The 27,169-nt window shown below is 39.3% G+C and overlaps 1 protein-coding gene across 5 annotated transcripts in view; it reads right to left on the reverse strand.

Moving 5' to 3' along the window:
• Positions 1 to 776: 776 nt before the first annotated feature.
• Positions 777 to 27,169, reverse strand: part of NRIP1 (nuclear receptor interacting protein 1) — an 80,556-nt gene continuing 54,163 nt past the window's right edge. For 4 of the 5 annotated variants that reach the window (XM_055801605.1, XM_055801601.1, XM_055801603.1 and 1 more), the window contains 2 exons: positions 25,372 to 25,420; positions 777 to 9,825 (listed from right to left, as the gene is read on the reverse strand). In XM_055801605.1, coding sequence (XP_055657580.1) covers positions 5,974 to 9,459 — 3,486 coding nt within the window. In that variant the 5' untranslated portion in view covers positions 9,460 to 9,825; positions 25,372 to 25,420 and the 3' untranslated portion in view covers positions 777 to 5,973. The remainder of the gene's footprint in view (positions 9,826 to 25,371; positions 25,421 to 27,169) is intronic. The other variant, XM_055801604.1, reaches the window with a different exon arrangement.

A 27,169-nucleotide genomic window follows, 5' to 3' on the forward strand; every position in this document is an offset into this window, starting at 1 on the left:
AAGCTTCCAAAGAATCTTATGCATGCATATTTATTGCAAAGAGATCAGAAAATATAGGATGATTCATGAAAATAGCTGTTATGGTTACCCGAGACAGTCATGACCCAAGTGCTTGCTTGCAACTGTATGACTCCAGATATAGTGTGCCTATGTATCCTGGAAGAAAAATTCTCTAGTGCAAGTGCTGTTTCTCCAGTGTTGCAATCCACCATTTGCACTAATCATAAGCTAACTTGAAAGCTGCAGAATGATGCAAGCGCATTGCTAAATCTTTGTATTTGTATAGTCCCTCATAGGTAAATGTGTAGAAACCTGAACACATTTGCTGAAGAACTTAACTGAATACAACTAAAAAGTCCTCTTCGTGATATGGACGAAAGCAGTTTTTAGTGGGAAAACACAACTTTCCTGCCCTCCACAGGGGACCTGAAACATGTTTCAACATCTGCTTAAAATGAATTTCACATTAGAATTCCCATTTAGAGGTTTCCAGTTTATGGTCACTGATTTCAAGTTAACAAGCAGAAGGATATTTGAACAAAACATAATACAGTGCTTTGTAAAGTAAAGCTGCTAATCTGATTTAGATAATTTGACTTCCAGCTCCACGACTCTCCATTTCCAGTCAGTAGCCTTGTTGAAGGCTATGTGTCTCTAAGTTACTTGAGATATTTTTGTTTTCAGAAATTTACGTTAACAGTACTGATGCAAAGAGCCCACTAACACTCCAATAACAGAAAGTACACATGAAATAAAGCAGATTTAAAAACCATCAAGACAATGCATTTTTCTCATTTATTCAAATCTTCTGCAGGAAGTAAACACTGAAAGATTTAAAAAAACTTCACACTGCAGTATGTACAGTTTTGTGACATCACATGAGGAAATTAATTTCTAATAAAAAAATGAGACCAGTTAGATAAATTACTGAAGACACATCACAATAAAACCGGTTGTGGTAAAATCCCGAATTCTTATGTATGGCAATGAAAATCAATATTCTTTTGTTTTACAGGGACGGAATAGTCCTGGTACAATATTTCAATTATGCAAAATGGAGTCCTGAACTTACACGACTGGTTATAGTTGTATGAGCACTTCATGTTTTAAAAGCAGTTTTGCTTTTTTTTTTTTTTTCCCCCCAGACCCTTTTGATTTGAAGCACATTCTTTCACAAAGCTAAAATACCACAGCAGAAGTCATGTCCAGAAGTGGAATACTGTTGTGTTTTGAACTGACCTGACTTAAGACTTTTTTTTTTTTTTTTTTTTTTTTTTTGCCAACGCACAGATGCACAGGGTCCCCCATGCACTTTTCATGCAGCAGGTAATCACAACTTTAAATAAAAGTATTTTTCTATACATTCTTCCAGACTTGCAACTGTATACATACATGCAAAAGTTTTTAAACCTATGTGATCATATTTACACTTATACATGGAATATACATAACAAAAAAGATTAAAAGGGTTTTTGTTTTTTCCTTTGCATTAGAACAATACAAAATATGTATTTTTCATTAAGGAAACCACTATTTACATCACCTTTTAAAAACCAATTTCAACATATTATAGGTGTAACAAGTCAATATATTTACATTATATATAAATATATATATAATATATACTTACCAGTTTACTCCTCTGTAAGATGTGGCAGAGAACAAACTGGTAATATCATGTCACTGACGTCAATGAGAGCTGTAATACTTTCACCAACATTTAACAGGGAAAATTTAAACCATTCATTTCTTTCTTTTAAAAACATTGGTAAATTAAAAATTTAAAAACATTACTAAGAGCAAATGGCTAAGAAAAGTGAAAGTTATGGCTGAATTCCCTTTTGATCTCATAACGTTTATAAACTTCTCGAACCGAGCCGCCCGGTTACGCGGCACCAGCAGAGAAGCCCTCCAGCAAAACACCTTTGATTCTGCGGTCATGTGTTACCCCCCATCGTTTCCTCAAACTTTAGCAGAGGAGACACGAGAAATGTGTTTATCTCAGTCCCGTATGCTTTCCTCTGGAAAGAAAAGGCATATCTGCGTGGCAGTTACAAGCCAATCCCCGAATCTAGCTAGCCCGAGTGCTACGCCACCGCCGAGGGGCCTGTAGCTGCCCCCTCGAGCAAGGCGCCAGGCAGGCACTTGGCAACCCAACTGCTGCTGCTGCTGCAACTACTCCCAGTTAAGCAAGGTTAAAGTTAATTCAGGCATTAAGTCCCAACAGGTTGCAATTACAACTTCCAAGTGTGGCACTGCCACATCCCCAGCTCACTTCTTCACTGCTTCAGGAGGTGGTGGCAGCTTTCCCGCAGCAGTGTCACCCAGCTGCAGCTGGGCTGTGTTCCCTCTTCCCTCCCTGCTCCTTTGATGGTGAGGGCACACAGCAGCACCCATCAATCCTACACCTCTTTGCCTACAGAGCTACTGCCACCAGTACCTGACAAGGCCCCGTTGTTCTTCAGGTCTATAATGTAAAGGCGTAGCTGGAAGTTCAGCCTCCTGACTTTGCAGAGCTATCTTTGAAGCTTCCACTCCCACAGACCGAGGAAGCATACTGGGGACAGCTGAAACGCATGCCCTAGCCGTAAACATCTACTGAACCAAGGAGCCAGGAGTCAGCAAAGTGTTACTCAACAGATGACCTTGGTTTGTCACTCATCTACAGGGACTGGTGGAAATCAAGGATCTTTGACTTTCTTGGGAAAACATGGCCAGCTCTACCCGTCCTTCTGCTGGTACAGCAATCTCGGGCTTCTGCACCTCCCTTTTCTGATGGAAAAGTCCCCAAGGAAAATTATGGTGACTCCTTTTTACTGACCCACGCTACAAGATAAATGATTAAAAGAGTCTTTGGTCCTCAGGTTTAAAAGGTTGTAAATGTGGATGGGGTAGATTTTAAAGAAGACTCTCTTCCCTAGGGAGGGGTAACATCAGTGATACTGGAGAATTTCATGCAGGAGACTCTTGCTCTCTTAGCAGCTGACTGAAGAGCATCCAGTTGGCATGCCCTACCCTCTCTCAAGGGCCTCATTGTTACGTTACGTGCTGCTTAAGATTGCAAAGTCTACAAGAGGTAAGATTCTTCCATGAACAGCGTGTCCTAAACTTAAATGCTTGTGTATTATAGTTTACTGACGTCTGTGAGAATGGTAATATCCTTTCATTAACATCACCTAAAAAGAAAGCTAAATCATTAACTGGTCAAACTGTTAACATTTTAACTTAAATGTTTTATAAAACTTTAAAAACTAAATGTTCAAAAGTATATATTATAACAATAGACTACCATAGAATAAATACATAGGTAAGCACACTCCTAGACTCCAATATTACTTTGTTAGGGTTAAACTCGCCTCCCTACTTTTCACCTCAACTTTGTTTTGATGAAGTATTTCCTGCCAGATTATTTCACATCCATTGAAGCTGCATTTTTCTGTGGAGCCCTTCAAGTAAATTATAGCCCTGTATTTACTCCGGGGACCATCTATTATTCTATATTGTATATATTTCCTAGCTATATACATGTTGTTTCAAGAAAAATAATCAATTAAGACTTTAAGAGACATTTAATGGATGGAACAAATACCATCTTTTTAATATTTCTGCTGGGTTGACTTATATAAAAAGAATTCAGTTCCACTGTCAATCCAAAATATACTTTTATCTTGTTAATGAATATTCTATGAGACATCTGAATTGTCACTGGGCCACTTATAAATGCAATATTAAAGACAAACAAAATTTTATTTTTATATTATACTTCAGACAATGACATTTAAAATGATATTAGATTTGTGTGAAGGTTTTAAAATATAAATCTTCTTTGTACAGCCCATTAATATATTACGCTTCACCCAAATAACATAAAAATATATCTTTAAATCACTCTGTTATTTCTCATATAAACCAGGGGGAATGTTTTATATCAGATACTGCCAAATATTTGTGTTCCCTAAAAGAAGGTATCCCCGGGGGGGTGGGGGTGGGGGGAGGGGAGCAAAACAGAATAGTGGTGTATTTTCCAGCTGGCAGACAAGAAAAGTCCCTTTCAGTAGGGACTGCACTGGAAAGAGGGGAAACTGATCCCAAGCAGGGAGCAGGGGATGAGAGGGGGACAACATCTTGCTCTGTCTTAGTAAGCCAGCAGTTTTGGAAAAAGATCTTTGAAACCAAACCAGAAAGGAAAAGAGCAAAATGCCGCATCACTCACCTCTGCTATGCAAGCGTGAGACAGACAGAACAGCAGTTTTGTCATGTCACTGGCTCTCAGTGGTGAGAACAGTCAAAATTAAAACAGAGCGTAGCTTTCATTGTCTGTGCAAGCCAACCAGAGCTGTCTGCTGATAGCACAGGGGATCATCAGTGAAATTAGAAGCTATGGAGAACATTTTTTTTCAGGGGAGTAAAAAGTTCAGCAAAACTTATGGTTGCCAATAATGCATATCATTTAGAGGAACTGGATTTTGTCCTCCTCCTCCCACATGAGAAATAAAAGCTGCAAATGGAGTTAACACTGACAGTGTTAACAGGAAAGCAGAACCGCACGGCTCTTCCCCAGCCAGCAATTCTTTTAAGGTGTCTCGGCTTTGACCGCAATTTTCAGTTACTCCCATTTCAGGCTGATCTTGCCAGATGTTACAAATCACAGCACAGGTGGGGATTGAGGAAAAGGGCAGAGGAGGATTTCTCAGACATGTCCCACTATCCATTACAGAACACGACGAAACCACAATTTTATCCTCAGTGCAACCTGAAAAATTATTCTAAAACCAAGTTTTCTGCAGTGAAAGGGTAGTGCATTAAACCATGCATCAGCTGTTCAGAGAGTAATAAATATTGGCAGAATATGGATTCTTTTCCCTGGTTGTAGGAAGAGGCCAACATATTTTTCATTAAAATCCTATTCCATCTTTGAGTGGAAGTGTGATGTGCTGCTTTTGCACAGTTGGTATTCGTCTGCAGGGGAAGCAGGATGTTGGCTACACAGCCAGTAGCGCTCATCTGCTTCACAAACTTTGCACCATTTTCCTCACCAAATGCATGTAACTACACTTTCTTAATCTCCCTACTCCAAGAGGCATTTTGGCTTTCCCCTTTTAAGCAGGAAAGTGACAGGAATGTGCCGATGAAAGAACTCATGCAGTACTTGCATGGCCTATGAAAATCTGCCTTTTGTATAAAAACCTAGAAAAAACCCTTAATCGCAATTAGTAACTCGTAACTATGGCTAAGGATTCTGAGGAAGGCATTTGTCAAGAGCAGGGCAAGGAAGAAAAATAGATTTTTACACCACTATTCTGGCAGGACCACAAACAAGATTTAAAAATAACAATAAAAATTTTGGAAGCACTAAAAAATACATTTCAGTGCATTTCAATTATTAACACTGACACAGGTTTTCCAATATGACAAGCTAATACCTTGGACAAACTGCTCCATTTCTTAAAAGTTAATCTTAAAGTTTCACAAAACATACTAAACATTAAAAAAAAAAAAAAAAAAAAAAAAAGAAAAGAAAAGTACACTGTCTCTAGGCTCAGGCTTCCAAAAAATAAGGATTATTTTACAGGGAGGGAGGAAACGCAGCATTACCACCACCTAGGCTGTACGCTTACACTTTATGTTATACCAAAAACTTGCAGATCCAAGTAAGACTCTGATCAAAGAGTACTCATAACTTAATCTGACACATACAGAAATGTCTTGTACAAATTACAACCTTTCTAGTTTCCTTGTGACAATCTATTGTAAAGCAAATTTTATCTACATGTATTTTAAATAACATCACCAGAAAAATAAAAAGTTTATCAAATGAAAACATGTTTCAATTAGACCATGCTTTTCTAAAATCATGCTCAATTTATACAGTAGTCAAGTTCGTACTCATTTTTATTTTCCTTTTTTTTTTTTTTTTTTTTTTAAACAAAGATTCAAAACCACTGATTGTAAACTCACTGAGGAGGCTGTAGTTTATTCTGGCTCTTTTTTGATTGTTCGCACTTTTTCCAGAAGTCCATGAACTTCTCCATTCATACCATGTTGATGAGAGGTCTCACTCCCCATATGGCTGTTGTAAGGGCTTCTTAAGTTACTAAAAGGAGTTTTAAGCTCTGCATCAGATGTCAACTCCTCTTTGATTGTAACTGGAGTTGAATTATCAGTAAATGAAGGTTCATTCCAAATTTCTTTGTCATGTGCTTCTTGGCTACTAACAGAGTTGCCACCTTTCTGTAACATGTAGTACAATATTGGATTGGTTTTGGTCAGTCTCGGAGAGTCTTTCTCATAATCATTCTTGTCCATACCTGTGATCACCCATCTGATGGGCCCTTTTTCACTGGGCATGGGACACATGCTAAACTGGTCAGACTCAAGCCTAGACACTGTGCTCCCCAAGTGTTCAGGGAAGGGGGAACTGGCAGGACTTTTTACTGCTACAGGATACTGAAATGTTCTATGATCTGCACAATTGTTCTGTTGCGCAGGGCTTCCCATTAATGCATTTACTGAAGAAATGCTAAATTCAGGTTTATTAATTGTTGCACTGGTTTTGTTTCCTTTTTTCTTGCCCTCTGTTAGTATGTTACTCCTATGTTGTGACAGATCTCTCTCACAGTTTTCTGAGAGAAGCAGCTGTTTCAACACATTGAAGCCTTTACTATCTCTAGACCAACTCCTATTTTCACTTTCATTATTTGAACCATGACTCGCAGCATATTTAAATTCAGCATCACTTCTGCTGAATTTCAGTTCTTGCTGGTTAAGCAAAGGCCCATACAGCGCCACAGTAGGAGAAGTGTGATTGTTTGCAGCATCAGACACATTACTTTTCATCTTTTTTAATGGACTTTCCAAAGGCTCAGCATGAAGCTTCCTCTTCTTCGGCACTGTGCAAAGACTCTTTGATTCAAGGTGTGTCAGTTCATTGTTTCGGTGACTTCTCTCCAGCTCATCTGCAGGGTAACCATCCTGATTCTGTCTCAGCAACCTACTTAGCAGGCCGTTTTTGGAAAAAGAGAAATCTTGAGGTGAAAGAGGCTCAGATTTCAACTCCTCGGATGCTGGAGAAGCAGCTGTGTTTCTCTGCAGTGAATGAACAAATCCTTGAAATTTGTTACCCTTGCACTCTCTAACTTGTTGTGCATTTGAATTATAAGGAACATTTGATTCTTCACATGGTTCAGTTTTTATTTTCACCGTCAATATTTGCTCATTCAAAGCCTTATCTGTCTGTTCTTGAGAACTTTCATCTCTTAAAAGCATCCTTTCTTTCTTTTCACTTTTACATTTATTCGGAGTTCCCAGAAGCAGCTGAAGGACAGTGCGCCTTTCAAGGAGATTTTCTATTTCCGAACCTGGAAGTCCTTGTTCAGCGGGTGCAGGCTGACAACTGAATATTTTGTTATTTTCTTCATGCGTACTCAATTTATTCGTGAGCAGAGGGCTGTTCAATCTATCAATCAAGCCAACAGGTTTATCTGCGTTCCCTGCTAGCAGCTGTTTGCTAGCCCTTTGTTCTTCACTTGACACGGAAGTCTGCATGCCGCACTGAGCGAGGTTCTGCAGCAGCTTGCTGGCACTGAATGCCGAAGAGTTCTGGGGACTATCGTTCCTGCTCAGCTTGCCTCCTTGAACTTCTTTGCTTTTAGAAAGGTCTATCAAATGTTTAGATGCGGGATTCACCAGTCTGTCTGGCTGGATGCTGCAGGCATACGGTGGCGAGCCATGCTTGATGGCTAGCGACTGGTGCGAGAGATTTATAGGAGAGTCTGCTTTTGTAGAAGCCAGCAAAGGTGGAGTGCTTAACGGAGTCATTCGATTTGCACTGGGACTGTTGGTAACAGGAGTCCTTTTACCAGTCTGTACAGTGAATTTTGCCACATCAGCCGCACTGTGTGGTCCCTGAGGGTCATTACTCTTGTCTACCTTTTCTTCACTCTTATGCCCAAGTAACAGCTGAAGTAGCGTTACTTTCTGATGAGGATTCAGTTTAGAAGCTTTCGGAGTGTCTTTGTCTTCCTTGTTTTCTGGACAGGAAACCTTTGGATCCCAGTTATGAAGCAAGGACTGAGTCAGGTTATCCAATGATGCAGGTGGACCCGCATCTGATTTATCTGTCCTCTGTTTAAAGGATAGGTCTATAGGAAGACAGTTAGAATGGGAGCTTTCATCATCACTGCTGTCTTCTGTAAAACTAGGATTGTTGTCTGAATACTCATCAATAGTTGTCGGTGTGCTGCTGTCTTCAAAAATGCTGGCTCTCTCACTCTGTTCACGCCCTTTTACATGTTTGGTGGTATTCTGGCTTTTCAGTAGATGCAAGAGCAAACTGTTGCTGGGAGAGGTTTTCAGGTTACTCCTTTCTGAAGTACTTTTGTATCCCACAGTTTTGGGAGGTGAATGCATGATTCCTACTGAACTCTGAAACGGTGCCATATTGCTTTTGCTAGACGCTGTTTTGGTTGATGATCCTGTCTGACCATTAAGATGGCTTGTCATTCCTTTTGCTAAACCGAACTGGCCAATATCTTTCTGAGCACTTTCTTGTAATCTGGCCATAGCTGCAAGTCTCTCACTTGCTATTTGATTTGCATTTTGTGCTTTTAAAGCATGTTCCCTGGAGTACTGCTGCAAGTGAGCTTCACTTGAAAGGAGTAAAGCTAGCTGGCTGCATGCTACGCTGGGCTTCGGTGAAGCAGCAGGACTAGATCGTTTCTCTACCATGCTTGCAACAGCTTGTAATCTTGCAGCGCATGACAGTGGCTCATTTATCACTTTAGGTCCACTCTGCACCGCATGAGGAGATTCTATAAACCTCTCTTTGGGCAGGTTCTTCGTTATATCAGGCAGGCTGTTGTCCAGCTTCTGATCTTTTGCTTTGCTCTTCTTCAGCAGAGTCTTCAGGTGACTGGATGCAACGCCATAGCACCTTAAGTCCTTCTCCACTTGTAAAGAATCATGGCTAAGGGAATACCCTTGCTCCTTAAGGCTCTGCCTAATCTGCTGTGACAGAGCAACACTCTGCAGCCTAGAGCTGAATGACTGAAGCAGAGAGGCAAGTAATGTGCTATCCTGTTTGCCTTTAGGCACATTTTCAACCATGCCAGCTAACAAAGCTTCCTTTTTTCCATCTAAATCCACAATGGAATCAGACAACCGCCTTCTCTTTGCTGCATTCCAGTCTTCAGAAGACTGCAACAGTCTTGCTTTTTTGAGGTGCAGCATGCCAGATCCCTGATATGTATTTGTGTTAAGAACTGGACCATTACTTTGACAGCTAGGAAATATATTTCCAGAAATCTTAAAGTTTTGATCCCCTCCACTATGCCCAGTAGACTTTTTGTCAACTGCAGTACCTGAGCCTCCTGCTGCTTGATGCATTAGTAATCCCTCTAGGTAAGTTAGAACAACAGAATCCTGGTGCATCTCAGAGCCAAGCTCTTCTCCATGAGTCATGTTCAATAGAAGTTTCCAAAAGGGCTCTGGTTCTATTCACTTCAAAGACTAGTTTTGCTGTAGCTGAATCAAGATGCAGAGTTAAGAAATAATAGGAAGATGTCTGTAGTGTTTTCTCACAGACTTTCAGAAACAATACAAAATGTCATATTCCAAGCAGGCTTCTTCCAGCGTATACTGTTCGATGAGCCAGGTTTCCAATCATATCAATCTGCTGATATCTAGAACATTTATGAAAGACATCTAAGAGGAGTACTCAAAACATGGTTCCACAGTAAGAAAGTTCCATTAAGTATCTGCCACCTTCTTTCTCCAGGAAGCCAGCTTGTTTTTCATCTTTTTCCATCTCCAGCAAACATAAAATTCCTAAGTGAAAAAAACCAAACAAAACAAAAAACAGAAAAGACAAGATTTAGAATAAGATCTAATTGCAAAAGACTTCTTTCGTTTAAAAAAATAACCAACAAAAAAAAACCAAAACAAAAAACAGAACAAAACCAAAACACATTTGTCTTAGAGATTCAGGATATATAAGCAATAACCACATTCCAAAAGAAATTAAAAATCAATGTCCATGTTAACTAGTTTAAAGAACTTTGTGAAACCAATTGAGGCAGAAAATTTTATACAAAAATTAACCTTAACTATCGTAAGCACAGCTACCATCTAATTTCTCTATCATACAGCTCAAAATAAGGAATAGCAAACATGAAAGGAAAATCTTAAATCACTCTATATTTTTTTAAAAGAATTACATTGGATTTTACTTCAGAGTTGCATCAACCTTTCTTCTTATTATGTAAATACACACAACATGCAGACTATCACTCTAAAAGAATTAATGGGGAAAAAAGGCACGCATACCTAAATTAAATGTTTTGGTTCATGTTGAATCTGTTTTCAAGTAACAGAACAGGTAATATCATATATATGAGTATATATTTGGGAGGTAGATTATATCATTAGAAGTAGAAACCAAGTAGTCATTGCTGCCCAGGACTATCCAGCAATGCAAAATCTAGTATGCAAATCAGATTTCCGCTCAACAGGGCAGAAATCTGTTGTTCTCACAACTCCCAAATACCACAAATCATTAGAAGAATCATGTGATAGGAGTCGTGAAAAGGGTGCTTATGTTCCTCATACAACATAAATCCTGATGTCAAAATCCTCCCCCCCCCGGAGGATTTTTACCTTCACATTCTTCCCATGTATTAAACGTGTAACAGTAAAAACCCCACAAATGCCCTAGTCTTCCTGGAAGTCTTCTTATTTCCAAAAAGTTTAGAACATTTCTACTCAGTACTTTCTTGGATGAGGTTATTATTCTGTAAAAAGCCACTTTAAAAAGCGCAACAATGGTGTTTATGCTAGATGCATCCTTCAGTTTTAGTTGTATTACTGGTCAAGAATAGCATGAACAGCGCAGTCACCACAGTTCAATACCGAGATCATTACAACTCACATGGCTATACCATCACCCATTCATTTCTAAACTGGCATAAATATTCAACGTGAGCAAAGCTAAGTGTCTTTCCACCCATCTAACTCTGTAAGCTGTTTTCACAGAATAAAGACCCATTGAAAACTTGTATTTACAAGTTTAAAAAGCTGTACGGAGATGAAATCCCTGCCTCCTTAAAGGAAATGAATATTTTATATTTCCCAGAGGCTATTTTTTAATTCAAAAGCTACAGGCAACTAGAAGTCAAAAAAATATCTGATCATAAAAGAGCAGAGAATCGTAAGAACAACTAAATAGCCATAATGTTAACAGCCATATATCCCTCTGTGCAAATACTCCCTTACTAGATTTAAGCCTTGTAGAGAAACTCTGAGCTAACCCAAAAATTCCACCAAACCAGAATTCCAATACCAGCAACGTACTGTAGTGTAAATTTGTATCCAAATATCAAATGAAAAGTTGCTAGCTATTACTGGGGCCTCAGTACTTCTCTCAAATACATGTCTACATTAATCAGCATTTACATGATAACCTGTAGAAGATACAGTGTTTGTTCAAATATATAACTACAACTTAAATGTGGCTTCATACAATTAAAACATACTGAGCACCTTACTGTTCCTTCAAAAAGCTGTGAAACTGCCGGGTGGGCTTTCACGGAGTTTAATCCAAAACAGACTAAACCCAGAAATAACAAATCCATGAAAAAACCCAAGGTTTCCAATGAATATCAAGTACCCAGCAACTGCAACATCAATACAGCTAGCCTTACTTCCTCAAATATTTGGGAATGGACTTTATCCGGAAAATGCAGTTTTCCAGCTTCCAAAAATAAACTGTTTATCTGCAGCCATGTCTTCATAGTTCATAAGGGAATTAAGCTGACAGCATGCTGTTCTTAAAAAGACTGAACAGCATGTGATACCCCATGTTTTGTGTTTAAGAGAATAAAATTGATATTTTCTCAAAATTTCTTACTATCTGATAAAAACTAGCCTTGCAGGTCACCTTTAAGATAAAGTCCCAAACAAATGTACCATGAAGCCAACCTTCAGTAGAACTTTACTCATTCCAGCTCTGGGTAATTAAAAAAGACAATGCTTTTATGCAAATCCCTTGGGTACTGAAAATGCCCGTTGCAGAAAATGACACTTGTAGCCAGTACAGTTTACATACAATAACTACTCTAAAGAAGTATTTTGCTCCCCCCCCCCCCCTTTTTTTTAAATTAGGCAATACTAAGGAAATATTGATAATTTTATAGCAATCAGGTTGATACAAAGAAACCTTCATTAAAGAGAATGAAATCTGAAAAGTACTTAACACATAAGGAATGGGACATCAGCAATCCTTGTAATGAGCCTGTTCTGACCTAGTGCTGCAACAGGTATCAGTGTTATAAAACCTTACATGACCTAATGTACAAGACACAATGTGATGAAGTCATCTGTCAAGAACTGAAATTACATTAAAAAAAAAAAGTCTCTAAACCTACGCCTTATTTGTGATGGAAAACCAGGTAGTAACTTTGAAGGTAATCTCGTAACTAAGCATTTCCACTGAGTTTTGAACAGAGTATGCTTTCCTTCCACTGAATCAAGTGTGGTCAAGTGGCAACCAAACCAGCTTCAGAAATTAATGTTTAGCTGGACACTGAGGCAACCATTCAGCGACCTTTTAAAAAACATATTAGACTGTACCAAAGAATTTCCTGGACCCACTGAAACGTTAGCAATTTTTATCACTGTTAAAACACTCTTCCAGATATTACCAGAACTGAGGAAAGAAAAAAAAAAAAAAAAGAACATGAAGAAATAAGGCGAAAGGAAAAGCCAAACAGCAATAGATCTTGTATTTCCTAGTAAAGGCTGAAGTAAAATTATCGCAGTTAGCCTTTAACATCGACCTTTAGTATCTATGAATCTCTAGACCTAAAAATTATATTTAACTAATGAGACAAAATAATTTGATAAAGCTGATGTGCTTTCTTGACCATGTAACTACTGTATATACGCTCTTCTCCGTTGCTTCAACTACCTTGTCTTAGACTCCTGTATGCTAACAAACAAATAAAACACTTGTTTCCCAGCGACTATTTTCAGAACCTCTGAGAGCACACACCAATCACTGCTGATTAAGCCATGTTTACCTAGACAGGCCTAAAGCAGCAGCAGGGTTCACAGACAAATGCTGTATCCTGGAGAGACGCTTCCCAAGCGGAGCATACCATGGGAAACCAGTCCTACAGCCTTGATAAACGGGCCCAGGGAGAAACTCTGGGCAGAACAGGGAAGGTAAGAGAATATTAAAATGTACACTGAACTGTATATGTGCAGAATATTAATTTTACTTTTTGCAGTTGGGAGTTGTTCTTTGTCTGCAAACTACAGATATACATAGCCATCGCAAAGATTTAAAAAGAATGATAATAATAAACTTCAAGAGCCTTCACTCACCCTAAAGTATTACTGTTGCAGAAAATAATGAAATTTCAGAACACATCTTCTAATAGGTTAAACCACAACATCTGAGCCAATGACTTTTTACTCCTGAATAATACTTATTTATTTTTGAAGAACTCTTTGAGTTAACAAACACCTCAAGTGTAAAACCTAATTGGAGACTCTAAACAAACAGCAGCCTCCTAGTTAACCCAAGTTATCCAGCTGCTGCCATTTAAAAAATAAAGAACAGTTCACTAAACTAGCAAAACAACATCCAAAAGGCATTTTTCCACTATTGCAGCCTAGTATTTATAGTTAAACCCCTTTGCTAAATGAAGAGTGCCAAAGTAAATTAACGCCACTAGACTAGTATTACTTGATAAGAAGGGCTACACAAATCTAATGGAGATAACTCATAAAACTTGGTATTGTCAAGGTGCCGCCTTCTGTAGTCTTAATTAAAGATCTTATAAAAAAATCTTATAGAAACAACTAAAGTATTCATTTAGGAAATCGGCAATGGCTAGCAGATGGCCCACATGAATACTTAATAAAAGAGAGATTATCCAAACTCATGCACGTTGTTAGAATGAATAACAGAAGACGAGAGGGGTGTGCATGTATATATATACACACAGAGAGAAAATATTTTTATTAACTGCACTTTGGAGTTCTTTAATGAATTCCTGTAGTAATTTTATGTTCCACTTTTAAGCTGAGATGAGTTAGAAACATGAATTCATAGAGCTGAAATCAAACTAGCCTCTGACATTAAAATCTTTAGTTATTAATAAATGTAGTGTTGTAACGGTTAGAAACTACCGGGAAAAGCCAGAAGTCGTTCTCTCATCAGCTCACTGACTTCCCATTCTCACATGCCCAAGTGTAAAGGCTACAGCCCACCACATCAACCAATGGCTCACACAGTCATTTTAATTATTTCAGATGTGAAGAATGCAGTACAGCGATTACAGCAGCAGCTTGGGATCCGGGGCTCCAATTATTCACTGTGCTGCAGACAGCCTGTCTGACTTCTGCTTTTGCTTTTTTGTACCCTGTTTTCCCAGATGGAGTAATAATAGATGCAAACTTCAGAAAGATAATTGAGGATAAAGGTATTGAAGGCTGCGTGTTGCTCAACAGCTCCAGGAATACCACTAAGTACCTTAAAACGTAGGAGTTTAAGTGATTCCTCATTGTTCTAGCTGCCTACAGTGAAGTGCTGCGGAGCGCAATGAAATTAAGGCATCCAGAAAAATTCCTAGATGCACTGGAAACTGCCAGCAGAATCTCGCAGTGAACTAAACGTGAGTGGGGAAAATAAGACTAGCTGTCCCAGAATTACTTTGTTATTAAGCTCAATTTGTGCTACTTGGATTTTAGCAGGCAGGAAGGATGTATTCAGAGTGGTAGTGTAAGCACTTCAGTTGACTCTCTTTGCTAAGGTTATAAGCAGTGAAACAGGCCTGATTCAACAACCCATGGTATCAAATCCACGGAGCTGCACAAACATGCAGGTACTTCAGCCGCACTTAAGCATGCGCTTTAAGAGACTCAAGTATTTAAGTGCTTTGCTAAATCCCCATTTTATGTCAGAAATCTATTGAGATGAATGGAGCAGCTGAGATCTCTTCACAGTTTTGATTCAGGCTGTCAAGACATTTCGAAGGCTCCCTTTGCAAATGTAATTTAGAAAAAGACCCCCAAAAAAGCAAATGTGATCAGATGGTGAAGCAAAATTCAGCAATACATGGTGAATTCTTCCACGGCTGCACTCAAAAGAAGTTGGGAATCCATAAGCCTTTTTTACAATGGCCTTATTAAAATAATAATTTAAAAAAAGTTAAATAATCAAAAAAATCAGGCTCCTTTCCTACAATCGTGGGATATAACTTTGAGAAAGCAAAAATGGGCTTCTTCCCAGGAGCTTGGCATGTTACTCACTCCTTCGTTAGGCCTACTGACTGACTCCAAAAGACATTTTAAACATGGAAAGGATAGCCTATCACTTTTAAACAGCTCGGTCAGGAGAGGGCACACGGGGAATCATGTTGCAGCAGCAGCAGGACACCCCTGCTGCTGCCAGGATCTCTGGAGGGGGTCCCGAGCCCACCAGCCACCCAGATGGCATCCCCCATCCCGGGCAGGGGTGTTCCCTCTGGGCTGGCGCAGTCCTGCTGCACCTCCTGCAGCACCCGGCAGCATCGCTCACTCTACAAAATAGCCTCTTTGGAGAACGGCAGGGTTAGCAACAGCCACGGCATCATGGCTAAATCCTGCACAAGTATATGAAATGGAAACGCCTTTCCCCTGGTGTTTTGTTAAGCTGTGTACTGCCAAACACCATCCTGACCCTACTTTCTTTTCTTAAGGGAAGTTTTTGACAACAGAAAGGGATGTTTGGGTTTGGGTTTTTTTAGTATTACAGGAGGAAAAAGGGGTGAGTGGGAAGGGAACAGACCCAACCCAGACCAACCAAAACCTTCCGATGATCTTGCCAGCTTAAATGGTAGGATTTTGAAAAATGCTGCAGAAAACAGATTCCTTAAGTTGATGCGACAGCTCAACGAGATGCAAGATCTCCCATTTTACGAAAGCACACAAACCCTGAGTAATGCAGAAGTCCCAAGTCACATAAAACTGTCACGAACACAGAACCAGCAACACAGCAGACATCAGAAATGGTTTTCCCTGTGAGAAAAAAGATCTGACAGACCACTGCACTGAAATGTTAGCGAACCAACAACTGAGCGGGGAAGAAAAAACCCAAATGTTCTGGTGGTAGCAACTAGATTTGCTCTGGCTTTTAAAAAGACTGCTAAAATGTAAATGTTAATTACTGTTAATCGTGGTCCCAGAGGCACATAAGGAAGGGGAGGCTGTTCCTATATATTCCCACTGGGGTGCGGAAAGGGGGATTCAGACACCTCATCTCAGTGTCCCTCTGCTCCTCAGATTTCACATGGGATTCTCCACAGTCCGGGAATCTGTGACTCACCCAGACCATGCAATACCACCTCACAGCAACGAGGAGCTTTGCGATGATAAGTAATATATATCAAGGGGGAATATAGTATTTCCACCGTCTGCTTAGATGAGGTGTGGAAATGTCAGAGAGATTTTCATATTTCTGCGGAGAGCCTTCTGGGGAGGCGGCGAGGCAGGCTGTGCACGCTTGTGCCCATGCGAGGAGAGAGTCTGAACGCCTTAAAACTAGGTGGCAAAGCATTTTCCCGTGAAAGACCAAAAGTCTGAGCAGGACTGGCTACATCACAGCTTTTACCCAGCCCTGGGGAAGCACACTGCAAAGAAACACCCATCTAGCTCTGACACACACCTCCGTCCTGAGAGGGGACAGCACGAGCGTGAACGACAGCAACCCGAGAGCTGCGATGCTCGCAGAAAGATTTATGTCTGCATTGCAGGCTGACGTGTATTGGTGAGAGCCAAGAGCCCGCGGGTGCCAGGGTAAGCCCAGCCCAGCAGCAAGGGAGCCCACGGAGGTCAGCCTGCCCTGAGAAGCAGGGTATTTCAAAACAGCGCTGTCTGCCATGACTCGCCCAACACTGGTGCTCAGTCCACCTCAGCTACCTCTTCCAGAAGGCAGCGCACAGCTTAGGCAAGGCTGCAGGCAGACATTTCTGCTGAAGTTACACGTGACTCACGTTTTCTAAGCTTACTTCACAAACCTACCGGGAAGGAGGGGAAAAACTGGGAAAAAAGCCACAATCAAACAACAAAACAAAAAAACCACTCACCCAACACCACCCCAAACCCAACCAAACCTCCAAAACAGCTGAAGGGGGGGGGGGGGGGGGGGGGGGGGGGGGGGAATGAGGGATAGACACAAGGGCCATGAACACTGAGTTTATGAAAGCCTTAGTAGCAGCTCTCAAGGTTTACAAGTACACTGAAGCACTGTACACCACTTAATCCAAATCTGGCCTGCATGTCAAAATACACCGCTACAAAGTTCTACTAAGTTCAGAGACTAATCACTCATGGCCATTTTTCATGCTTTTGGCACTCTTCAAACAATAGCTAATGCCAGCCTACCTTAAATTAATATTTTTTCATCTAACAAGTAAAAGAATTGAACATCACAAAAGTAAGCATTCTTAGATACAGAAAACCCCACCCTGTTCATGTAACTAACAATTTACCCCTGTAACTGAGTGATTGCTAAGGAATTGACTAAAATGTCTGTCACATACATTTATTCTTAGAAATACTACTGGAGGAGTATTTCTATTTTGTTCTGTAATAGGCATGTAAAGGGCATCTCCAAGTTAATTTCTTGATCGGGATCTGCTAACACTCAGATGTGAACTCTGAAGACGCTCTCCTCCAACCCTTTGCTAGCTGCAGCATGAAGAGGAATAGACATTCAACCTACAAGTGCCACCTGTGAAGGAATGGAGTATTTGACATCTAAAACTGAAAACAAAAAAGAGCAGAAACTAAATGATAAAGCAGAAAAGTCCTATCCTATTCCAGTAAGGACAGGGATTCAGAAATAGCACATATCACTAAATCTCCACTAACTTGGGTAGTGTGTGGTTCAAAGCTCAGAAGTACAGTGAGCAGAAAGGCTTTTGGTAGTTGAGTCTTCTTATTCAAAAACACCAAGAGCAAACAGGCTCAAAAATGTATACCAAGAGCTGTTTCCAGGATAAAGAAGCAGATAATATACTGTAGGTACAACAGAACAGAGGATGCATCTTTTCAATCTTTGTAAGCCACCTGCCTATAAATAAGCAATTAAAAACAAAACATTCCCATTCCCTCCAACACCTACAAAACCAAATCACTGATTGTGCATTTTAGCTCTACATCAACTCCCCAAGAATGAAACCTCATTAATATACAGTGAAGAAATCAATGTCCCCTTCTGGACAATCATGCTTTTGAGTTATGATCAATGCATGCAGATAATGCTTTTCCACACAACTCTGACCTTCTGCTTGTTGGAGGGATCTAAAGATAAATGCCTGTATCTACAGCACTAAATACAATTGTGTATTTCTAGGATTTGTTGGAATAACTGTACATGTTAGGTGATTTGTCAAGACAATAAATCACTTTACGTTATTTTAACCAAGAACTGGTTTCACAGAGGCCAAACTGCTAGCACTAAAAAGTAATGCACAGCTTTTACTGACAGCAGTAGTTGTGTTCCGCTTGGGACCGAGCGTCTCATGGTTAGTTATGAATGAGAGCCACTTTCTAGACTTTTTAACGGAATAGGTTTCAGCTAACCAAACATAAATACACAGTTTTTCCACAGCAAAGTGAAGTATAAGATCACAGTTGCACAGTATCCAATCATATGTAAAACCCCTAAATCCATGAAAGGCCCAGATGATTTGGTGGTGTTTTTTAAGTGAGTGGAAGGACAATGTTGTTTCTGTTCTGATGGGATATTTCAGCTTATTGTAGATGATGTTTCTAAAGGTTACGGGCAAAGGAAAGGCCCATATAATTTCAGTTAAGTGAGAAAGTAAAAATCTGCATTAGCAACAAGGTCTCTACTAGCTCATTTACGATAATAATAAAAAAAAAATGATATTTTTTTTGCTTCCCAAAAGCAGCAATAAACCCAAGTGAAATTAAAGGTACAACATCAACATAAGAATAAACTTCAGCAAAACCTGGGGAGAAGAAGCTAACAACATCGTGGAAAGAATGTCACAATGTCCTCATCTTACCACTATGCCAGACCTAGCCTGAAAACATTCATAACAAATTCCTAAGTAAAATACTAAAAGCCTTTCAAGTCACACAGAGGTATACCAAGATGATCGGTTGGTTAATAATACTTTCAAACATTAGGAACCAGGCTGCAACTCAACCTCTGCCATAAGTCAAATCTGAACAATTAAAATACTGACGTAGCTCGAAACCAATGAAAACTGTATCCAGAACAGCGGATGGATGGCAAGGGGAAGTGTTTAACTACCCCTCAATATAAGGGCATACGCTTTGAAGTAATTTCTCAAATTTTATATTGATAAACATAACAAGCATTTTAAGAAGAAAGATAATACCCCATCACAAAGCTGTGGAAAAGAGCTCTTACTAATATGTTTTATAGCTGTCCTTCATGAATGCTGCATGAAGGAATTAATGGCAAAACAGCAAAAAAAGACATGTTACTGCTTGTTCCATTAATGTCAAGAAAGTTGCAACAGGTGTTCATACCCATTTAAAAACTGTCTAAAGCAGAACAACAGATGTACGACTGATTTCTGAAGAAAGCGGGTGATTTTATACCTATAACAAATTACCCCCTCAAAAAAAAGGCTATTAAAAATAAATCTATTACTCCATACTCACACGTAACTATTAGCTAATTTGGGACCATCTTTCCCGTCAAACCAACAACCTCACTAAGCTGGCTTTATAAAGCCATATGCCCAAAGTGTCAGTTACACTGACCGACTTCACTGCCATGTTAGCATATGTCTAAAATTAAGCCTGTGCTGAAGAGTCTTGCTGAACACCCGCAGCACCCGCGCATCAGAGCCCAACGGGCTGCTAGTGAGCTCCATCTATATTTCTAGAAGAAAAAAAAAAAAAGCCCATCTCAGTTGCCGTGAAGAACGATGCTTGTAATAAATAAACTAGTTCAGAAGCTGCACATTTAAATGTATACGAAAACATGGTTCCACATGATTTTTTGTCTGATTTAAGTGTGAATCTGCTGCCAAAATGTGTAGCCTTGTCTTGGTCTATGAATATGCAGTTGCTTGTGCTTGTACCACCACTTCAAATACATAAACCTTAACATTTATGCTATTCTTGATTTTGCCAAAGAGGGTGAAGCGTAACACAGAAAACTAGCTTTAAACTAGGTGCTCACATGCACATACATGCAAACACATACACAAACACCTTCCTGGCACTGACACAAGCACTCCTTCAGAAAGCTCCTACAAGGCAAGTCAGACTAAGGACCTCATTGCCCTCAAAAGAAATCCTAAAGATACTGTCCAGTGGTTGTTTCAGTTCTCCAGGTGGGAACATGTGACTACAGGCGTGGAATGAGGAAGGACAAAGACCTAGGACTACTCCTACTCCTTTCAGTGCCGAACTACACTTACGCCAAATGAAAGCAGTGCCACCAGTGAGATTCTCAGAGAGGGAACCCCACCTCCAGGCAGAACGCCTGTGCTGAATTTAGAAGAGTTCATCGGTGAGACAAAGATGCCTTTTTAAGAAACATCTCCTAAACAGAATTTAAAAATAAAACCGAAAAACTGTCAATGTATTCAAGCCCTCTGAAATCTGAAAAGATGACTGGAAGTAACAGATACAAGTATTTTTATTTTTATATTTTACTGAAGCATCCTGTGAAGCTGCAGTATAAATCCTATTAAACTGAATGTAGTTTGTCCATCCCTAAAATAGATCTGACATACAAACAGAAACACAAGGTCAAGGTCACAGATCAGCAAGAAAGATTACAAAGGGGACTGATGTAAGAGCTGGCATTTGATCAAAGCTCCTGGATATTATTTTTTTTTTAGTACACTTACCAGAAATACCACTACACTACATTTTCTTCACGTTGGTACTTTACATGTTTTAAGTATCCCCTACCTTTACGAACAGCTGCCCTGTACTTAATTTGACAAGAGATGTCAGGCAGCATATCAAGTAAACTAAGGAAGAGGCCTTACATTAAACGGAAATGGAAAACACTTTCACCATCCTTTTCTCTCTATTCAGCTGTGTGCTGATACCTATTAAATCACAAACCCGAAAGCAGAACCCACTCACTACAGGACATGACAGTAAGACCACTGCTAAAGAATCAGGACTTCAGTTTTTAACTTCATGCAGTCCAAGTTACTTATCTTAATATAGCAATTGTATATTTGGATGTGCACTTCCAAGCACAACACTCACTTATCTATCCTAATTATCTGTGCACACAGCATATATTTCTCAATTAAAAAAAAAAACAAAACAAAAACACAACCAAAAAAACCCCCTCAACACAAGGTCTGTACAGAACACAATCAAACTAGCCTCTTCTGTAATGAGGACAAAATTTACCTCCTATAAAGCTTCTTTAATGCTGAATGCTGAGTAAGTGAGCAGATTAAACACAGTAGCAACAGTTGAAAGTCTCATTAAAACTCAGCTGCTGAAAATAGTTAGCAACGAAAGTCATTTACTGATCTACCCATCCATCCACCCACCCACCCACCGATATATTTTCTAAGCTTTAAACACATGCTAAGGAATATTTAGCTTACAGGTCACCAGACATACCTTTTGACACTTAAATAAGAGGAAGAAAAGGTGTTTTGGGTGATACAACGTCATATGATGTTCAAAGGTGTACCACTGCCACAAAGTTTAGATGCTCATTGTAGTAAGTAGTAATTTAATGAATAGTGTGCTTTGTACTTTTACTTCTGAATCCCCACTTTCAACATCAGCACAGTTCTGATGTGAGACTAGACATGACTGGGAGCTGTTTATATTTAGATAGAGAGTTATGTCTATAAATAGGACCGTTAGCGCTAGTATGCAAGCTTTTATTGGTGCTCATTTGGGGTGACCTGCGTAACCCACTTGTATGCTGGGCACCTCAGACTTTGCCAGTAAAACCTTCATGCCATCACACACCCTCCTGCATCTTGTTTCAGCTGCACTTCAACATTTGTTTACTGTTTCCCACTTAATTTTTAATAGGTATTACATTTCCAGCACTCTACCTGTGCGACTGAGTTGGCTCAGCTACTAATGAAAAGGCCTTAAATGAAAAAAAAAAAAAAAACCAAAACCAAAAAACCAAAAAAACAACAAAGGGAGGTTTTAGAAAGTTGTCTCCTTTTTGAAAGCATCCTTCACAAGAATTAGATTGTCACCCTTTTAAGCTATAGGATTGCCTGAGGTACTACAGCCAGATACAAATCACTCTGGAAGCCTGTGATGCGAGCTTCTAGCACAACAGGTATAGGTGTTTTTAGCCCTGACAGTGATTCATCAGATCTTAAAACAGTCACTGGTTTAAGATCAAATTGAGTTAAGTTGTAGACCTCAGGGCAATACAATTCTGCCCTTCCTCAGTGCCTCCTTTCCTAAACCCTTTCAGAAAAACAGGAGAAAACGGGAGGTTTGGTGTTTTCCTGATGTTGTAGCCCTGCTCTCCCACCCCCCAATGGAATTTCCATCTTCCCTACTTTGTGACAAAGCTTCTCACTACACTGAAGTATTAGGAAGGAATAAATAAAAATAAAAATTTTTTAAAAAAAAGCGACAATGACTGTGATTCAAAATAGGAAAAAAAAAAAAAAGAAAAAAACCCAAAGAGGTTCATTCAACATCCACAAACAAATCAGCAATCTGCTTTGAGAGCCAAGAACACATTAAAATGTGTATATAAGACATTTCACAACAAACAACATTCTAGGAAACACATTAGTTTATTAGCAGTATAGCTATCCAACACTTCAAACTCTAAAGCAAGTGTATTTGGAGTCATATAGCTTATTTAAGTTTACTAACATATGAAAATTCAAATGTGTGAAACAGCTTTTACTTTAATTGAGCTATACTAGAGTGAATAACTGTTCATTCACTGTGATGTTAGGTCTTCTCTCACGCTTACGCTAAAAAAACCCCAAGAACATCCCAACTTTATTTAATCATCACAATCAAACCTTTAATAAAAAGTCAGCAGCAGTGGTTTTTTTTATTTTTTGTCTGGGCTGTTTTTTGTTTTTTCCTGGTTAAATACAAGTTCACACTCTTTACACACATAACCTGCAGAAGCAAGGGGGTTCTGTTAGTTCTACATTTTGGAATGAATTCCCCATTTTTCAAGTGGCAGGGATATGACAGGCTGCTATCAGCAGCCAGTGGCAGTTTTGATCTCTTTCTTACTGTGACACCATGGAGGAAATGTCTGAAACCCAACCGTACTCTGTTCCTCTTCGGAGAGCTCAAACAGGCTGAGCCGAAGCTTTCCTCACAGAGACCCTAACGTACACCACTTCAAGTGCACTGTCTTTTAAAAGGAAGCAGTGACAAACTGCCAATGTAGCAACAAAAATGAATATGACAACTAACACAAAGAAGAGAGCACTTCTGGTCAATTTAGTAGTCAAGTAGCACACAACGATGGATTATCCTGAAGCACTGGATGGCTGCCAATGCCCAATTCTGTAAAGGTACTATTTATTTATTTTAAAGGAAAAAAATATAGTTTTGTGGTTGTATTTACATGTGTGAAATGGCAAACAAAGTTTTTAAAAGTGTTAAAATATCACATGCATAAATAGTTTAATAGTAAGTCCTTTAACTTTATACTTTAACTTATTTTTCCTAACGTAAGTAGATCTATGGATCAACAACAGGACAACAAAATAATGGCAAGATTATGCATACGTGCAAATTCGTGCATGACAGGTGTCTAATTGATGCAACATGTATTAAGGCTGCAGAATTATGCACATGATAGATGGGCATCTACCATACTGAAAACCAGTAATACATCACCAGTTTAAGCATCATAACTATGAAAACTGGTTCACATTACAATTTGAATATTTTTCTACTATTCAGGACACAGCACAGGATTCCCTTTCCCAAACAAGATGTGCAAGATCAGTCATTCCAGCTTTCCCATTCCTCAAGTTGTTCCAACACACACCAACCATAGCAGGCGATCTGGTTTCTCATGCGCTGGAAGTCTGACACCAATTCATCAGTGAACAAAATCAGATGGTGGTAACAATGAAAGGCAGTGGGAGGTAGGTGGTGAATTTGCCTTTGTGTATCTTGCCTCAGCTTTAAGGGAGGTGAAAACTCCCTGGATATATCTCAAAGTTGTAATAACAGTTTTAATCTGTTCACTTCATGTCTACTGATAAAGTATATATATAGAGAGAGTTGGGTAACTGCCATAAAACAAAAGACCTAAAAGTTATGAATCCAGTAAATAAACACATGAAACTTCATGAAGGTAGCTTAAGCCATGTATCACATATTATAAAGTTATTATTTAATAGGTCTTATCCATAACCACAACTCTATCAACTCAGCTGATTAAGCTGGAAGTAATACCTAGCCTATCTGCCATGGTAGAGATCTCAGCATGGCTGACAGGTCACAACTCATGTCCTTTGTGTTGTATAAAGCCTTCTTTCCTTGATATATCTGGAAGAGTCATTTCCCAGCTCAATATGCCATCAATAACTTACTCCAGCATTTTCTGAATCATTATATAGTAAGGCATTGTCAACGACCTGAAGATAAGTTTCATCAACTGCCTGTATTCTATTTTAAAAAAATAAATTTTTGTTTGTTTTTTAATGTCTTCGTAAGAATCCTGTCATAAAGCTGAAGAAGGTGGGTTTTGTTCAACCCCTGTTGCTAAATTTCATCAGTGAGTGATACCAAAAGAAGTTCACTGAATACTACATTAATGTGGTTTCATTCAACAGCAATTCAGGCTCATACGTACCTGTAGAATCTTACAAAACCACAAGATGACTCACAAATACCAAATTAATGCAGAAGCCAATCATACTTGATAGGGAGGTACAAGCTAAAAAAGGGCAGCAAAGAAACACCAGGCAGGGAAAAAACCAAACCAAAACAAAACAAAAACCAAGCAAACAAACAAACTAAAAAAAAACCCCACCACCAAAATCCAGTCCTCTCAAAACGACTTTATGCTCTAAAGCACAGTTTAAAATCCATTTGTTGAGAAAAGGCCAGAAGCTCTGGTGGGCAGGTGATCACGTCTCCAGCTTCCCAGGAAACTTTTAGCAGATTGTTAGCTTGGCACCCTAGTTACCCATCTCAGGAGAAAGAGATCAAAAACTATCTGGGGATGTAAAACAAGCCACCCTCCAACTCAGAATTCTTAAGGATAAGGACCAAAGTTAGTGTAAATTAGATAAAGTTACCACTCCATGCCTGGGGTTAGAAAAAATACAGGTTAATAAACTTCTTCCCAAATTCAGGGGCAGAAACTCGTACCTTTCAAGTGTCAGTGCTGGATCTTTGTGAATCTGATTTTCACTTCACCCTGTCAAAAATAAATACATTATAATCAGGATGCAGAAACTTACGGTGGAAAACAATTTTATTCCTACTGTAACAGGAAAGTCATTGTTAATTAAGTAATAGCTCATGAAAGGGAGCCCGTCTTGCTTTTTAACAAGGTATCAACAGACTAGAAGAGTTTTCCCTCAATTGGTTATACTTGTGGGTCAGCTTGTTACAGTGAAACCAAGCTATGCAAGCTGGCAAAGGTACGACACCAGAGAGGGTATAGTTCTCCTTGCCCAGTTAATACTATCAGCTTTGTCAAAAAAAACAAAAAAAAACAAACAAAAAAAGATAAAGTTGTCATCAGGGGATTATCTTTATTCTGACACCCCTGCTACCCATTTACCCATGATAACTTCAAAAAACTAAGCAAAACAAAATGAACAACAAACACTTGACACTGCATCCTGCTTTTCTAAAACCGTATTCATCTTTTCCCACTCTTATCCTTAAGTTACTCTCACTTAGACTTTCAGTTCCCTGCCTACAACCCACACTTCTGTAACATTACCAACATCCAACGACCCTTCCACACTACACAAAACACAGCTGTAATCCTTCCCCTCAAGACACTCTAACCATATAACCCTTTACTTCAAGTTTTCAATTGTTTTTTGCTTGCTCTAGATTAAGTTTAAAATTTCTCATCTGAGTTCTACAGTCATTAATAACTCTTTCATTTCTACCCACATAGCCTAACCACTTATTGTGTCCTTCTTCCTTACCCTTTTGTTTCCACAAACACTCATTTTTATTGTAATACTCGGGCACCTCACACACAGGAAATTCCATTATGCTCCTGCACTGCTCCCCAGGCGAAGATCATCTACACTCTGGAGGCTATTTCTTCCTCTCCACCAACAGTAAATCACCATAGCAAAAATTAATCCAAATCCACCAAAATACCTCCTGCAAAACCACAAGCCAAAACACAAGTGATGTATGCTGCCTGCCTTTCCTCCCCGATTCACACTGTACTGTTTGTTCCCTTTCCCTCATCACGGTCTATATGAACTATATAAAGCACCTGTGAGATGCTGAGTACATACGTAATACAAGTTCAACTGGACAACAATTAAATGAAGCCCCAAAGCAACACTGGCCTCCAGAATATGTATGTTTTCCTCTCTTACAAAAGAAAAAAAAAAAAAAAAAAAAAGGCATTTATTGTTTTTGCAATGTAATGATACATGTTGCTGTAACAATAGTTTTCACCTGACACCTTTCTTTTAGTACATATGACTGGAGGGGAAGGAAAGAGTGATACAGACTAAAAGATTAGCAGAACACAAAGACTAATTATATGGAAAAAAGGGTACAGGAAGGGCCAAAATATAATGTAGAAGGGCTAAAATACTGCATCAAAGGACTCCCCGAAACCTGAGCTGCTGCAATTAAAAATCTAGTGATGGCTCTTTCCCTTCCCTGGCTGGAACAATAACAACATCCCTACCCCAATGCAATCCATTTTCACTTCAGAAGGCACAGATGGAAGAAAGACCAGAGAAGGAAAGGAAATACTGCTCCTAGGGAAACTTCTTTTCAGTGACAACATTGTATTTATTTATTTATAATCATGACAGCAAACAGTGCCAAAGATGACACGAGCAAGGAAGCTTTTGAGAAGGAAGGTGAAGGCAGAGAAAGTACCTGTCTGAGGGACTGGTTAAACATAAACCCAAACCTCCTTCAACGGAACAAAGGAAGCTTTCTGTGCCTCAGCTGC

Source organism: Falco peregrinus, chromosome 4, assembly GCF_023634155.1.
Source record: "Falco peregrinus isolate bFalPer1 chromosome 4, bFalPer1.pri, whole genome shotgun sequence".
Taxonomy (NCBI): domain Eukaryota; kingdom Metazoa; phylum Chordata; class Aves; order Falconiformes; family Falconidae; genus Falco; species Falco peregrinus.